Source organism: Mytilus edulis, chromosome 6 (genome assembly GCF_963676685.1).
Source record: "Mytilus edulis chromosome 6, xbMytEdul2.2, whole genome shotgun sequence".
Lineage (NCBI taxonomy): Eukaryota > Metazoa > Mollusca > Bivalvia > Mytilida > Mytilidae > Mytilus > Mytilus edulis.
In genome coordinates, this window is record NC_092349.1 from 26,130,407 (window position 1) to 26,146,619 (window position 16,213).

Genomic DNA, 16,213 nt, shown 5'->3' on the forward strand with positions numbered 1-16,213 from the left:
AGTTGCTCACCTTTCAATGATGACTTTTGCTTTTTAATATATATTAATTGATATCACATTTGTTCATCTATCTTGCTGTCTTGAAGACCCATTGGTGGCGTTTGGCTGTTATCTTCTCTTTCGTTGGTTTTTGTCTCTTTGACATATTCTCCATTTCCAGTCTCAATTTTAATGAGTAGCTTAAAAATGCCAACAATCGTTTTTATCCCTGTTTTGCATTTTAACCATAGTGGTTGTTTCTTGACATTCAAAGTAAATAAAATACAAAAATTATACTAGATACTATAATTTTGGCTGAAACTGATTAAGCAGTTTCAAAGGAAAAGACTGAAAATCTAATGGATACAGATTTATAGAACAAAGAAAGAGCTTACTGCCACATACCTGTACCTAATTTGGATTTGTAACAAAAATAAATACTTTTCAAACTTTTAAAAACTGTATATTTGCTGTGAATTCAATGCAACAAAATCAACAATAGAATAACAGATGGCAACATAATATAAACATATTAGATCTAAAATTATCCTCATATTTTGTCATTTTGACTTTCATTTGGCTAATGTTCAGAGTTTGATATCTATTCTCTTTTTACAATAAAAGCAATGTTCCTAGTTTACTTTTCATCCAGAAAGGATTTAAGGTCTACAAGAAGTTCAATGTATTTTGATTGTTCATATCCTGTACTGTAATCGGCCAAATCTCCAATGAATTTGTCGTCAATTCCTCGGTCGTGTAGCATGTCCATCAACATCTCATACATTGTCTAAAACATAAAGAAATGGTCATTTTAAAGAATATTTAAATCAAGAAATGGTCATTTTAAAGAATATTTACATAAAGAAATGGTCATTTTAAAGAATATTTAAATCAAGAAATGGTCATTTTAAAGAATATTTAAATCAAGAAATGGTCATTTTAAAGAATATTTACATAAAGAAATGGTCATTTTAAAGAATATTTACAACTCTATATCCAACATCTTGTTCTCTCTATGATTAATTTTCTTTTTTGTTATATTTCCAATGCTGTGTATAAAATTTGTTTTTCACTATTTTGTACAAAAATAAACCCGAATAATTCAGTCGTTTTATTCCGCTGATCTACGAAGGCTACATTAACGCCTGAACGTCTTCCTCGATAAAGACAGTCAACCGGGAAATTCACACGGCTATGCAATATGGGAATTTTTTACTAAGTTGGCAGCTAAAGAAGGAAGAGTTCTGGATGTTAATTGATGTTAAATTATGTAAACTGATGTTAATTAATTATTATCGGATTTGTGTTAATTGAACACACGTGTTTGGTAAGACAATTACAAGACAGTTGGGCAGACTCATTATCCTGATCGCCGCCGATTGGCTCTCTCTCACAGAGAGCAGGCGACACGGACAATGATTATAAGGAGTTCAAGCCCTCGTGTGGGAGAGAATTGGACACGGAAAGGGCTTGAATTATTCAAGTTATACAAAAATCAGACAGTTGGTCTCAGATGGCCTCAGTTGGATATCTTCTTATTTTCATGATACTGAATATAGTTGTCATTGACAATCATACCTTATTTCCTTATTTGTAAATTCTGCTTGTGTGATTAAACAATTTATATGTTACCAAATAAATCCAGAGGCTACATTCATTATGTTTTAAGAGAATAGCACTTACTTCATCCATAGTTTCTGCTACCACACTGTAAGAGTTGTCTTCTCCTTCTCCTTGTGGGCCAGACATAGACACACTTGTTATACAAAAAGCATCATCTGTAACACAAAAATATATAATAGACCAAAAAATATACAACCTAAAGTCATAAGTGTGTTAAAGGGACCAGACAAATCTGACTTAATACATGTTATTTAAAGAGTGGTTACCTTTGAGTTGAGGTTCAACTAAATATTGTTTATTGGGCCTAAAATAAAATATTGTTTGTTTCCCCAATCCCGACCGACCCTGCAAAAACAGTGTTACTCATAAAATTTTATTGTCAAATTTAAGTTAAATATTATTTTATTCATTTCCGATTTTCAGGCTTGCAGGATCGTCCAATGTTGTTCAAGCTTTTTGGAAAAAATAAAAGTATTTCCCTACCTTCCGACCCACATCTGGCTTGGCAGGGTCAGGATTGGGGAAACAAACAATATATTAATTTAGGCCTTGCCACTTTCATCAAAATTGATTTATCATAGAGTTTTTTTTTGCGTAGGCAGAAGTAGTGCCTGCAGAGAACCACGTTCTTCTTCAGGAACATGAGGAAAACTGACAATTCTAGTCAGATATTATGTAAATATTTTGTGTTGGCATCCAAGGTCTCAATCTTAATAGAGTTGACCTTTAAAGCAGGTTGTCTTTTTTGGTGCTTATCATAAATTGTTTTGTCATAAATCAGGCATTTTTCTTTCAAAAAAAAAATATAAACTCTATTGAAAATTCAAACCAGATAGCCCTTTATACCCTAGTCCCACTAGGCCACGATCGCACTACGATCTGTGAAAAAAATGCAAATTTTGATGATCGTAGTGCGATCGTGTAGATCGCAGTAAGGTCGTATCACGGTCGTGGTGGGGTCTTCAAGATCGTGAAGAGCGTGGCCAACTTTGAACATGTTCAAAACAATCGTGGTGCGGTCGTGGCGAAATCAGGTCATAGTAGAAGCGTAGTGAGAGCGCACTAAGATCGTAGTAAGATCGCAAAGGTCGTTGTACAATCGTAGCGAGAGCGTAGCAAAAGCGTGATTCTATTCGGAGAGACTGCGCTACGATCGCACAGCGACGTTATAACGACCACACTACGACCATCACGTTCTCACTGCGACCCAACTACGCTTCCACTACGACTATACCACGCTGTTCACGACCATAGTACGATTCTAGCACGCCCTTGCCGTCCTCATCACGCTCTTCTTACGACCTGACTACGTTCACACTACGACCATCATTCTCATTGTCATTTTCACATAAAATATATAAAAAATGCTCCCTAGATTTTGTTTGTTTGAATGTAATTATCCATTTGCTCTAACGGTTCAACCATGCTTCTCATTTTTATATAGATTAGACCGTTGGTTTTCCCGTTTAAATGGTTTAACACTAGTAATATTTTGGGTCCTTTATAACATGCTGATTGATGTGAGCCAAGGCTCCGTGTTGAAGGCCGTACCGTGGCCTATAATGGTTTACTTTTATAAATTGTTACTTGGATGGAGAGTTGTCTCATTGGCACTCATACCACATCTTCCTATATATATTGATACATCTATGTCATCTCTGCTATCGTTCACTAAAATATCGTCATTGAGCTTCATGGACCAGCAATAGGTTGTAATTTAGGTTGGATTGGTCGGTCCGACATCTCTGCTTGATCAGGATTCGTTACTTTGCTCCCTCTGCCTCTACATCAACTCCTACCACCATGCCCACGTGTTCTGGTAGATTTTGGTGGCATGACTGTATTGTTTCCGAGAAATCTACGATTTAATCAGAAATAGAAGGAATTGAACTGTATTGATATGGAACACGATGTTGATGTTATTGCTGAGAAGTAGTAAGATCGCGCTATGAACGTAGTATAATCGTGGTAAGAACGTGTAATAATCGCAGTAAGATCGTGTTGCAATCGGATAACTCGTGGTATGGTCGTAGTGAGAACGTGAAGAGCGTAGAAAGATCTTGATAAGCGTAGTGAGGTCGCAGAATAAGCGCCGTGAGAACGGGGTATAATCGTAGCGGGATCTTTGTAGAAGCGTAGAGAGGACGTAGTAGCATCGTGAAAGCAACGAAAATTTACATTTTCATGCCGCTCATACCGCGACCTCACCACGATCTAAATTTATTTTAGATCGCGGTGAGCGTGGTGCGATCGTGGTCTAGTGGGACTGGGGCTTTACCAAATGGTAAAATCAAAAACTCAAACACATCAAACAAATGGAAAATAACTGTCATAATCCTGGTACAGACATTTCCTTATGATGATGGATTGAACCTGGTTTTTTTTATCTGGCCAAACCTCTCTCTTGCTCTTGAACTGTTGCACATTTTGTCAATTCAATCTTTTTTTTTGTAGCTGACAATGTTGAACGAAAAAGTTTTGCTCATTGCTAGTGTGATGTTTTTAAGAGCAGTTAGGATGTGGTAGGTAACATGTCAAAAAATAACATTAACTGGAGTCAAAAGTCAGTAATATGAAAATACTCAATTAAATTTTACCATTATCTTCTTGTTCATATTCTACTTCATATTCTGGGTAGGAACAGTCCATGGACAATGTTTTTCCACTGGATTTCACGATTTCAACGGTGAATAATGGTTTGGCCATAACCTAAAATATATATATAAGTGTTTAAATGTATGTTAATGAAAAAAAATAATGAAGAATCGTCATTATACAGTGCTATATAAAATGAGTTCTTAAAACAAAATTTTAAAATGTAAGACATTTGAAATTCTTGATGTTTATTATGGTATCAATTAATACAACTCTAAACTGATTTAGTATTACATCATGAACTGTATGACAACTACTATTTCTGTTAACATACCATACAGGACTATTAATTATAACAAAAAGATTACTCAATTTGTCTGAAATATTGATAAAAGTTGGCACAAAAATAAATTGAACTTGGATAGAACAAGAAACAGACTTGTTTTTGTATTGTTCCTTATGTTGTTTGAAATAAAAGGTGGTATTGAATAGGGTGCTTCCATTTAAAGTTTAGGGGGGTGGAAGTGGGGAAGGTGGCTAGGATGAACAATTTTGTCATGCATGATTTTTTAAGTTGTAACCTCTGTCCTGTCTCATCATGCTTTTTATTTTTCACTCTATTTGGTTTTGTCTTTTTCAATATTTAACATAAATTGTCGTCATGCCCTTTTTCAAATTTCATCACAGCCCTACCATAAAAATCAAATGGTCGCTCTTTATATAAAGCTTGTTATAAACTCTTACCATGTCTGCATTATTGTTTTGATTTCCCTCTTCATATTCTCCTTTAGATTCTGGTGGTGACACATCCACCATGTTGTTTATGTTAAAGTGGAGTCGTATTCTGAAATAAGAACGAACACATATAATCATCATCTTAATAACTATACATGAACACTGCAGATTTTGTTGAATTTTTAATGAAAAGTTAGATTGCAGGAGGAAGCTAGAGGGCCCAGATAGAACAACGACCTACCATGTGCTGGATTCAAACTCTCAACCTCAGTCTTTGTCTGAACATTGGTTTGATCGAACTTTGATTGGAATACTTGTGATATTTTCTAATATGTTTTCATTACTGCTAAAAAATTTATTGGATAGATTTAAAAAAAAAAACACAAAAAACAAGACAGCCACTAAAGAAATTCAGACTTTGCACAGGCACATCACTGATAACCTCTCCCTAGACCAAGGGTCCAGAAACAGTCATATATACCAGACATGACCGATTCGGAAACTAAAAATTCCTAAATGATTTATTGGGATTTAGGTCAAATTTTATTTTTCAACAGAAATATTTTCGGTCATTTCGTTGAGATCGAGTTTCAAAATCGCCATTTTTTTTAACATATTTTTGTTTTGTTATCGATTTTATGTAATTAAACTGCCACTCCAGTAAAGTGTTATAATCCTGAGGGCCCTCCTAATAACTATATCAAAGCCTTGGGGAGCTATTGGCTAATGATCGCTAATCTCTTTACATGTGGTTTTTAATTAACACCTGGCTATTAATCACAAGCTCCGAACTAATATTATAAAGAATTTAAAATTCCATACCAACTGTCTTCATTGTTTAATTACTTTTCAACCAAGACAACTGTCAATTATGATTTAAAATTAAATTTAAACTTGATTTAATCTACATAGAAAAAAGTATTTTTTCACTACTAATACACATGCTTTGTTTCCTATGAAATACGCATGCCTCAAATTCTCTTCCGCAGATTAGACACTAAATCATGTAAATTGTAAATTTAAAATGATTTCATGCTAAATAACGCAAGTGCAACTATTTTCATTAATATTCTTACACTATTAAAGGTCAAATATTAAAAAGCTGATCATTTCCAGTGAATTTGATAAACAAACTAATCCTGGAAGTGAGTCCGGAATTGTTCATTTAAGTATTGTCACATTACATCCGGTTTGAATTTGACTGCAGAATCATAAGGAAAAGTAAGCGATGACTGAGAAAATTATCATTTTGAGTCATTAAAAACATTTTATTTTTAAACTGTTGCCTTCCTTTGATTGCTCTTGATCAATTTTAGGAAAATGGTAGGATAAATCATGAAGTAAATGCGATGCAACAGTGAAACAAGTTCGTTGATGCTACGAATATGAGCATACTCATGCAGTAACAAGATTTTGACAATCTTTTTTTGAAAAGGGGCACCAACTTTTAAGTTATATGAAAATGACCGAAATTAGGTGAAAAAATTTCCGGATCCTTGTCCTAGACATTGTGACTATACTAATGAGCTCTGCTAAAAATTAGGGTATGGGTAATTTTGGTACTTCCAAGCAACTGAGTGTCTAGAAAATGTATAGAAAAATAACATGAAAGACTTACTGTTCATTTCCTATAGATTTAGACAATGTTACTTCAGCATCATCCTTCTGTACATCCCAATCTTTTACTGTATTTACTAAAGGAACCGTTCTTTCCTTTTCTTGTCTTATTTCCTCGTCCAAAAACTTTGAAAATTCAAGGTCTCCTTCAATTGAAAAAAATATTCACTTTTAAACAAGTCATAAAGAGCAAAACACAAAATGTACATAAATGTAAAAGGGGGGGGGGGGGGGTCTGGGGGCCCCCAGAAGCTCTGGCATAAATAGAGCAAAATCCTGCATTTTCCTGGCACCTAATTTCATCTTTGGCCAAAATAAATAAATAGTGTGTTTCCTATTTCACCCTGAAAAAAATTAGGTAGGGTAGGTAGGTTAAACATTTTATTTTATGAAAACTTTTTATTTTTTTTCTATCGATTATAGCAGCAGAAAAAGGTTCATTTGCGTATTGTTATGCGTTTACTTTTCTACATTGGTGAGAGGTATAGGGGGAGGGTTGAGATCTCACAAACATGTTTAACCCCGCCGCAATTTTGCGCCTGTCCCAAGTCAGGAGCCTCTGGCCTTTGTTAGTCTTGTATTATTTTAATTTTAGGTTCTTGTGTACAATTTGGAAATTAGTATGGCGTTCATTATCACTAGACTAGAATATATTTGTTTAGGGGCCAGCTGAAGGACACCTCCGGGTGCGGGAATTTCTGGCTACATTGAAGACCTGTTGGTGACCCTCTGCTGTTGTTTTTTATTTGGTCGGGTTGTTGTCTCTTTGACACATTCCCAATTTCCATTCTCAATTTTATTCAAAATGAAATAATTTGAAGTGCCTGCATGTTTCTTTGTTATTTATAATAGTACTTAAATCTAGTTTTTTAAATTTTCTGTTTTAGTTCTCTATATATATATATTAAAAGAAATATGAAAATAAACTTTAATGCAAATGTTATGAATTTTATGGGTTGTTAAAGGAATATGTCCTTGCCAATTAATTATCTTAAAGCAAAAATAGCAGTGAAAAATCTAGCATGGTAGTATTGTTTGGCCTTGTTGAACCCAACAATGTAAATGACACACAGGGTATACATTTTTGTACATGTGGGAACAGATTCCTACCACTTTTTAGTAGTAAAAACACTGCAAATCAATCCTAAGCAGTAACTTATTATGATTTTTCTAGGGGTAATACTCTTGCACCCTCTTTAATTAATAAATAGAACTTTTTATGTTTGACAGAATTTTATCTTGAATAGTAGCTATAGGGTTCTGATAATATTTAAATTTCGGGTTTTGAGAAGAGTGAGAATCTTTCTTATTAAATTTATGGAAAAAATTGTAGATATTTTAATAGGACAGGACATGATTTTTTTTCCCCTTCTCTAGTATAAATTGTTGTGGGACCAGCCTGAGAAAATTTAAAAGAATAAAAGTAAGCATGGTGCAGGGGCAGATTCATTTATAATTGAACATGAATCATACACCATGTCTGCCTACTAGGAAAAGCTTTCTATTTCTCGTTTCACATTGTCTGCCCCCTTGTCATCATTTTTTTAGTATTTCCTGTCTATTTGTATTACTTTATTAACGTATTAGACGTTGACACCACTATTTCTTTGTTTTCTAGCAAAGTGCAGTTTACTATCCATCTCCTTATACTGAAAAATTCTAGGATTTTAGCAGTAAATTGATCTCTTCTAACTCTTAAATTATTTGTCAATTAACCAACAGAACTAGATACAGTCTGTGTAGTGTCCAACCTGAAACGATTCTGATTTTTGGTCTAAAGAAGCACAGGTACAAAATGGGATTTTCTTAATATATGTTAATAATGTATATAAACTGAATACATTATTCACTATATATATACAACTATTTAAAAAATCTCGTCTTGTACCTGTGCAAAGAAGTTGAGCAAAATGCATCAACTTCGTATTTTTTTCGTCTATATGTCCATCATGGTGTTCTTTAACATGTTTAAGAACATTCATCATATCGTAATTATCCGGATTTAATGTTTTTATATTTTGCAACCATGTGATCACATTGTGATTGCGTATTTGACAGCTAATACGCTGCACGGTTGTCAAAAGGCACTGGCTACGGTTACATGGAAATGTAACAATAATAAAAATATTATTGTTACATTGGAGACTAATTGCCGGAATGCAAAGTTGGGTAAGGAACCGATTAATTACGAATGTGACAATAATTATTGAGGCTACGGTTACATTGCGTTATTGTTACATGAAAAACAGCAATGTACGCTAGATTTATTAAACTTAAATCTTCTATATAGTTTTGTTGCTTAATTCATTCATGTCTACTAAATAATACTTGTTAGAATAATAAATAATAAATATCATTATTCAACAAATGGTTTTTAAATAGTTTTAGGTATTAATTGATTTGATGTTCTTAAACATGTTAAAGATAATACTTCAAATTAGTAGTGCCAAAGGCGAAAAATATAGTTCAATGGTTTGTTGTTGAAAGCTCGGGCTGAGAAAACTGTTCACTTTTAAATATTTAACTACACACCTACTCGTATTACTGTCATTATACTTTGAACAAAAGATGAAGAGATTCCTATTACCAATTTTGTTTGGGTGAAAAATTTAAAACTTGCATGGGATGCGTTTGAAACGAAACTGAAACAATATCAAGCCAAATTTCATACAGCTATACAAACGCACTTACCAAAAATTGATACATCAAAAGCAAAGTTTGCTAACTGTGAACTAACACTGTGAACTTCTGTATACATGTATAAAATTGAGAATGGAAATGGGGAATGTGTCAAAGCGACAACAACCCGAACATAGAGCAGACAACAGCCAAAGGTCACCAATGGGTCTTCAATGTAGCAAGAAACTCCCGCACCCGTTGGAGGCGTCCTTCAGCTGGCCCCTAAACAAATATGTATACTAGTTCAGTGATAATGGACGTCATAATAAACTCCGAATTATACACAAGAAACTAACATTAAAAAATCATACCAGACTAACAAAGGCCATGAAAAGGCTCCTGACTTGAGAAAGGCGCAAAATTGCGGCGGGGTTAAACATGTTTATGAGATCTCAACCCTCCCCTATACCTCTAGCCAATGTAGAAAAAACAAACGCACAACACAACGCATAGTTAAACTCGGTTAATAGATGTCCGAGTCCGATTTCAGAATCCATGAAGGACGTACTATAAAAAAAAAAAAAAATTGTATATGTTATACTTGTATGTATTGTAAATATAAGATAATGTCTTCAACTTTTATTATTTAGTACATATTACTAGTCCCATCGAACATTTCTGTTTTTCATGTAACAATAACACAATGTAACCGTAGCCTCAATAATTATTGTTACATTCGTAATTAATCGGTTCCTTATCCAACCATGCATTCCAGCATTTAGTCCGCAATTATATTTACAATAATATTTTAATTATTGTTACATTTCCATGTAACCGTAGCCAGTGCCTTGTCAAAAAGCCATGCTTGTTTATTTAAAATCTTGGTTCTTGAAGCGCAGGGATGATTCCACTGTGTAGATTAGGGCCGCTGAGCGGCCCTTAAATTGGCCAGCGGCCCCAAAAAAATGTACATGAAAATGAATTCCCAATTCAGGAAAATAAAAATCGATATTTCTGGAAAAGTTTCTGTCACCGATTAAGGCAACTATAATTTTTCATAGTTTGTTGTCAAAACGTTTTAAAATTCGGATGAGAATGCTGTTTACGATCGCATCTTAGTAACAACGATTTAATTATGTCAACATGTGGGAAACAATTTTAGCAGCCGAATACAACTGATAAATACATTATGGGAGTATTGGTTCTTGTAAAAGCAGATCGCCCAGCAGGTTGATAAAAATGGGTGTCAAAGCAGACCTCGGCAGAGAGCAAATTCAAATTTTGATATAACATTGATGGATAAGGTTTAATGGACGCCGATCTCGTAAAAGCAGATCGCCCAGCAGAGCCGGTTATATAATATGATGAAAACTTGTTTTGTAAAAGAAATTATTTCCTCAAAAGACAAAAGTTAGAGCGTTTTTTGAAAATAATGTTGATGATAGACCATTCATGAAACACGATGTCATCATTATTGAACTATTTCAAAAGTTTTGAAGATGATCCAAATAATTTTAAAGAACACTGGTTCAATGCTTTAAATATCTTATCAATTAAGTATATGCACTTTTGTAATTGCTTTTCTGAATTCGACAATTGACCAGTTCAATTTGAAATCCATTTGAATTAAGGTAAATTTATAGAGATGACCTGCTGTTGAAAAAATACCCGATGAATGATTTTTTTCAGTGGTTTATGTTAGCTGAAATATATGTTTCTTTTAATAGGCCTAGGTAACTATAGCTAATAAAATTAACGGTACCAATTTTCCTGCACCAGATGCGCATTTCGACAATACATGTCTCTTCAGTGATGCTCGTGGCCAAAATATTTGAAATCCAAAGCTTATATAAAAGATGAAGAGCTATAATCCAAAAGGTCCAAAAAGTATAGCCAAATCCGTGAAAGGAATCAGAGCTTTGCATGAGGGAGATACATTCCTTAATTTATAATAATTTCTATCATTTTGTAACAGTAAATTTTAATAACACAAACAATCCGTATTTTCATGCCAGTACCGAAGTACTGGCTACTGGGGTGGTGATACCCTGGGGGATTAATAGACCACCAGCAGAGGCATCGACCCAGTGGTAGTAATAAAATTAACGGTACCAATTTTCCTGCACCAGATGATAGACTAGTGCATCATGTTCAATGATATTCATGTAATAACAGTATTCCCATCCAGAATTATTTAAAATGTTACAACTTACATGAACATCAGTGTACAGGTTAAACTTAATAATATACATTTTCCGTTTTTCAGGAAAATAATGTTATTTCGTCTTAGATTTTATGATTAAAAAATTCCCAATTAGAATAAAAATTCCCAATTTGATGTTCAAGGGACCCATTTGAAAACACCTGGAATCATCCCTGATGCGCTTGACTTATCCATAACGGTCATTGCTATCAAACGTTTTGAAGATCTGTAGTTTTCTAAACGAATAGTCTGATCCGGACAGACTCAAAAATCCGGATTTTTTATATTTTCTTTAATTTTTGTCAATAAAATGTTTAGGGTCGGCATCAGAAACGGAGGTAGGGTCGGGAAACCGGAAACACACTATTAATTTATTTTGGCCTTTCAAATGACCATTTTTTATGTATGAAATTAAAGAAAGGGGAAGAACTGTTAGTTATTGATACTACAGAATGGTCAGAGTATTTCATGATAACAAAAAAGTCTGGTAGAGATGCTTATTTAAGAACCTTTCAATATAAATTTTTGCATAGAATTATAGCAACTAATACCTTTTTGTACAAAATCAAATTAAAAGATATCAAGTTTTGTACTTTTTTGTAAACTTGGAGAAGAAACCATTGAACACCTGTTTTTTGAATGCCAAATAACTTTTCAATTGTGGCAGTCTTTTTCCAATATAGTGAAACTTTTTTTTGTAAATTTTGATCTCAATAAAGAGAATGTGTTTCTTGGTTGCAAACATGAAAGTTTATTATTGAATCTGCTAATCATAATTGATAATTACAAAGAATTATATATACAAATGTAAGGCTTAAATTAAAATATTGTTTGTTTGCAGTTTACCGACCGACCCTTGAAAATCCTCCCGACTGAAAATTTTATTGCTTTAAATTTGAAGAAATTTTTTTTAATACTTCTATTGACGTGGTCCGGAACTTTGGGTCCTTTCCGGAAATGATCTAAAGTCTGGGTCAATTACGCATTTCAAGTTCAGTTTTTCTTAGCTTCCCGTCAAGCGTTCATGTGACCATTTAATGATAAAGCACATGGAAAATGTTTACAGGTATCCATGAAGTCACAGAGGAGTACTTTACGCTGTCGTCTCGTGTCAAGTTTATTAGTAAACTGTTTATACAGATTCAGGCACATGTAATGATGTGTGATGATATCATTGACGATGATGCAGCGGATATTCATAACTGACACGATAACCATTCTGTCTCAAACAAATCGGGTACAGAATCTGTGGAGCCTGACTTTATGGAACCAATTTCAGTGGTTAAATAATTCGACAGCAGCTTGAAGTATGGCATATTTTCTACAAATCGTTGTGAAGACGACAAAGATGAAACCACTCATCCGTGACTTAAATTAATCTTCATGGATATCTGTAAACACGCCTGTACGGAGAAATGGGCTCATTTGAAATGTTAATGGATATAGATCATGCCAAATCAATAAGAAGCAACCCTAACTACACAAAGATGTAGAGAAAATGAATGGTTAGCTTGAAAAATAAATATATTCTCTCTATATTAAATCTATCTTCGATTGCAATGAGTATGCTCCTTTAGGATAAGGGGGGCTGCCCCACTCATTGCAATTATTCTCTTTCTTACAATATTAAGTAACTACATTTACCTGTACTTTAATTTACCTTTACTTTTAATTACCTGTAAAATCATACTTTTTGAATTAAAAATTATATATTGATTTATAAATGTTGAAATAATATGTAAATTTTTATATATCTAAAGTATGTTATATCATAATTCATAATAACTAAATTTTAAATTAGTCGGAATTAGTGTTATAAATGAATAAAACATATCAAATTCATTAATTTATATAAGCTGACATTTGCATAAAGATTAAAGTTTAAATTTATTTGACTTTTTATTATGTTTTTACTTCAATTAATAGTAAAAACAACCATGAAAATTTCAATCGACCAGTATTTGCCAGTATTGAACACTTGGGGAGTATTGTCCGGGGCGGTAAATACCGGTAAATACCACTGGTAAATACCGGGGGCGGTATTTACCGCCCAACCAACCTTGTTAAAAATACACTCTTTAATACATTGTCTTATAAATCTTTAATATCTACATTTTTCTGATGAAAATACTTTACTCATGAAAACATTCTAGTCAAGAAGCATACATGTCTGAATATATTTCTTTAAAACAGTTCTAGTCATAATGACATTCCTTGTTTATAAGTGTTCCAGTATTTAATAATTATACCATATTTTATGTCATAAATTGGATAATGACGCTATGTTAAAGTTTCAGTTTTGGTTAAAATTTTTTTTATCTGAAAATGCCTGTTCATTTGATGTTGGTTTTCAACATGTCCAGTGTTTGTTGTTTTAAAATGTTTTTTTTTCTTCACAAGAAACTTGGTTTAGTGTAACTGCTTGTTTAAACTGTATTTTGGCTGATAAAATAAAATATTTTTCCTACCTACCGACCCTTCAGTCTGAAGGTACAGTCGGAAAACTGCAAACAAACATATTTTTAAGGTTGGCCTAAATTAAATGAAACAAAACAAAATATGATTGAGTTAAAGAATAAAATAAAGAAATACCAATTTCTTGAAAATCATATATTGCAAAGAAAAATGATAAAGTCCAAGTTTGTGAAAAATTTTGGTCTCCTTTACATGTAACTAAGTGTTGTTTTCATATTATCTATGTTTAGTTCAGAGAAAAGAAATAATTTATAAATTATGAACAAATTTATTTCTTTAAAAAAAATTGTATTAAAAAGTAAGTCATGACACATATTGTAGCAAAACAGATGAGTGAAAGTATTAGTGTTGTATGTGAGTAAGTCAGAGAGAGAGAGAGAGAGAAGAGAGATAAATCAAATACAATTTATATGTAACCTAAAATATTCTTATTGTTAAAAATTAATTATATATTTTTTGTATAAATAAACCAATTTATCAAGACGTCTCGGCCATTGGCCTTCTTCAGTTCTTTATTTTCCCTCTCAACTACATGGCTGACATATATATAATGTCAGCCATGTAGTTGAGAGGAAAAATAAAGAACTGAAGAAGGCCAATGGCCGAAACATCTTGATAAATTGGTTTATTTATACAATTATAAAAAGTATGTTCCCTATTGGAATTTTGAAAACAAAGAAAAATTAATTAGTCAAGAGATTCATTTTGTATATATTGCTATTTTTTTCTTCTGTATTTACCCCTTGATACCATTGTCAGGTGGTAGTGTAATGGGGTGTGAAAAATCCTGACTATTGAAAAACAAATAAAAGATAAAAAAAAAAAATTAAATTCAAGAAAGAAAAAAAAATCTCGGGAAAGACATTTAATTTTTTTCTATGTTATAGTTTTTTTCATTTTTATTACCTAATGCTTAAAATTCATTTACTTTTAAAGGAGTTTTATTTATATAATAATCCAGTTTGTTAGAAATCTTGATCGATTTATTTTGCATAACTACGTGCATTTGTAAACAAATGACCCCCCATTTCTCTCTAAATACTGTTATGCGTATTTAAATCATACAATTATTTCTCAAGTATTGACAGAAAATTGATATATCCTCTGATTTTCTCTTTTTTTTTTGTAAACTGTTCAATAAGTTGGATACATAAATCATTTGGAAATGCTATTTATTTGAGGCGAGTCGACAATATTCTACTTTAGTTTTTGACCTTGATTCTCTGAACACCACATGGGCTTTGAAAAATGAACTTCAAAAGATACTGTTTTCCAGATTCTGAACAATATGATCTACTACACTTTCATTAATTTGACTGATATTATTCCATAACATAAGATTGTCATCCTATATGATTGTCATCACGTTTTATAAAAGCAAAAAAAAAGCCCACGAGTTAATGACCATCGGAACGTCTCTATTGTTATCATTCAATGACCACCGGAACGTCTCTCTTGTCATCTTTGAAAAGAAACGATGCATTCTAACTTTAAATACACAACCAATCAGTGACCTGAATTCATGTGAACTATATAATTTTAGCCCAAGGTAAACACTGACTTTTCATCCCTTGTTTATTGTGACCGCGACTTTGCGACAATACGTCTCTCGGCTGCCTGTAAACATTTGTAAAAATATTTTTTTTTCTTTTTGAATTTATATTTTTGTCAGTGAAGAAGCCTGCACTTGAAGGCACCGTAAACGGTGGATTTCCGCCGGCTAACGGCTTCAATGGAAAGCCCTGCGTTGAGGGTTGCTTATAGAGACAAAATACACCAATTAAATAAATCATCAACCTTGTTCAACTTCTGCTTTACTATGAACTCCACAGGAACAGTTGGAACAATGTTTTGTAGGTTTTCTCTGCAATAAATGTGATGAAATCTGAACACGTTGTCTATGATGACAAAGTTCTCTCGTCTTCGCAACTAATGAACTGATTGATCTTGTATTGGCATCTGTTTGTGCAACGCCTAATATTTGACGTGATTTGCAATTTTTCACAACCTGACAGGAAATCAAAGATGACCTTCTGAAAATTAAAGATGCCATTGCTTTTTTCTGTGAATTTGTACCGGAAAGCATGAATACTTGTGGTCAATGCGCATGACCTTGAAACGGGTGCGAGACTTATCAACCACGAGACATGTCGTCCCTTCACCATCTCGTACTCTGACAAATAGTACTTAACCAACTCGTACATTTTACTTTTGAATTTCTTCTTTAATACTGCGAACAGTTGACTACCCAATATTCTTCACCGAACTATAGACGATAAAAATATATCTTTGCATTTAAAAAAAACAAACCGTGTTAATGTATATGTTACAGTAAATAGGTGAAATTAGGAATTACATGTAATTACT

The 16,213-nt window shown here is 33.1% G+C and overlaps 1 protein-coding gene across 1 annotated transcript; it reads right to left on the reverse strand.

Annotated features, from left to right (window-relative positions):
• Positions 1-420: 420 nt before the first annotated feature.
• LOC139527418 (complement component 1 Q subcomponent-binding protein, mitochondrial-like) lies at positions 421-15,949 on the reverse strand. The gene is made up of 6 exons (XM_071322875.1): positions 15,644-15,949; positions 6,551-6,695; positions 4,942-5,041; positions 4,200-4,311; positions 1,663-1,757; positions 421-766 (listed from the first exon to the last, which is right to left on the reverse strand). Exons 1-6 carry the CDS (start codon positions 15,930-15,932, stop codon positions 617-619), a joined length of 891 nt encoding a protein of 296 aa, XP_071178976.1. The 5' UTR covers positions 15,933-15,949; the 3' UTR covers positions 421-616.
• Positions 15,950-16,213: the final 264 nt, after the last annotated feature.

Excerpts from the sequence above, each read along its gene's own strand:
- LOC139527418 (XM_071322875.1), bottom strand. The coding sequence starts at position 15,932 with ATGCTTTCCGGTACAAATTCACAGAAAAAAGCAATGGCATCTTTAATT. Across the intron at positions 6,696-15,643 it reads TAAAGCAGAAGTTGAACAAG|GAGACCTTGAATTTTCAAAG; the intron begins GTTGATGATTTA and ends TTTCAATTGAAG. Across the intron at positions 1,758-4,199 it reads ATATGAACAAGAAGATAATG|ATGATGCTTTTTGTATAACA; the intron begins GTAAAATTTAAT and ends TTTGTGTTACAG.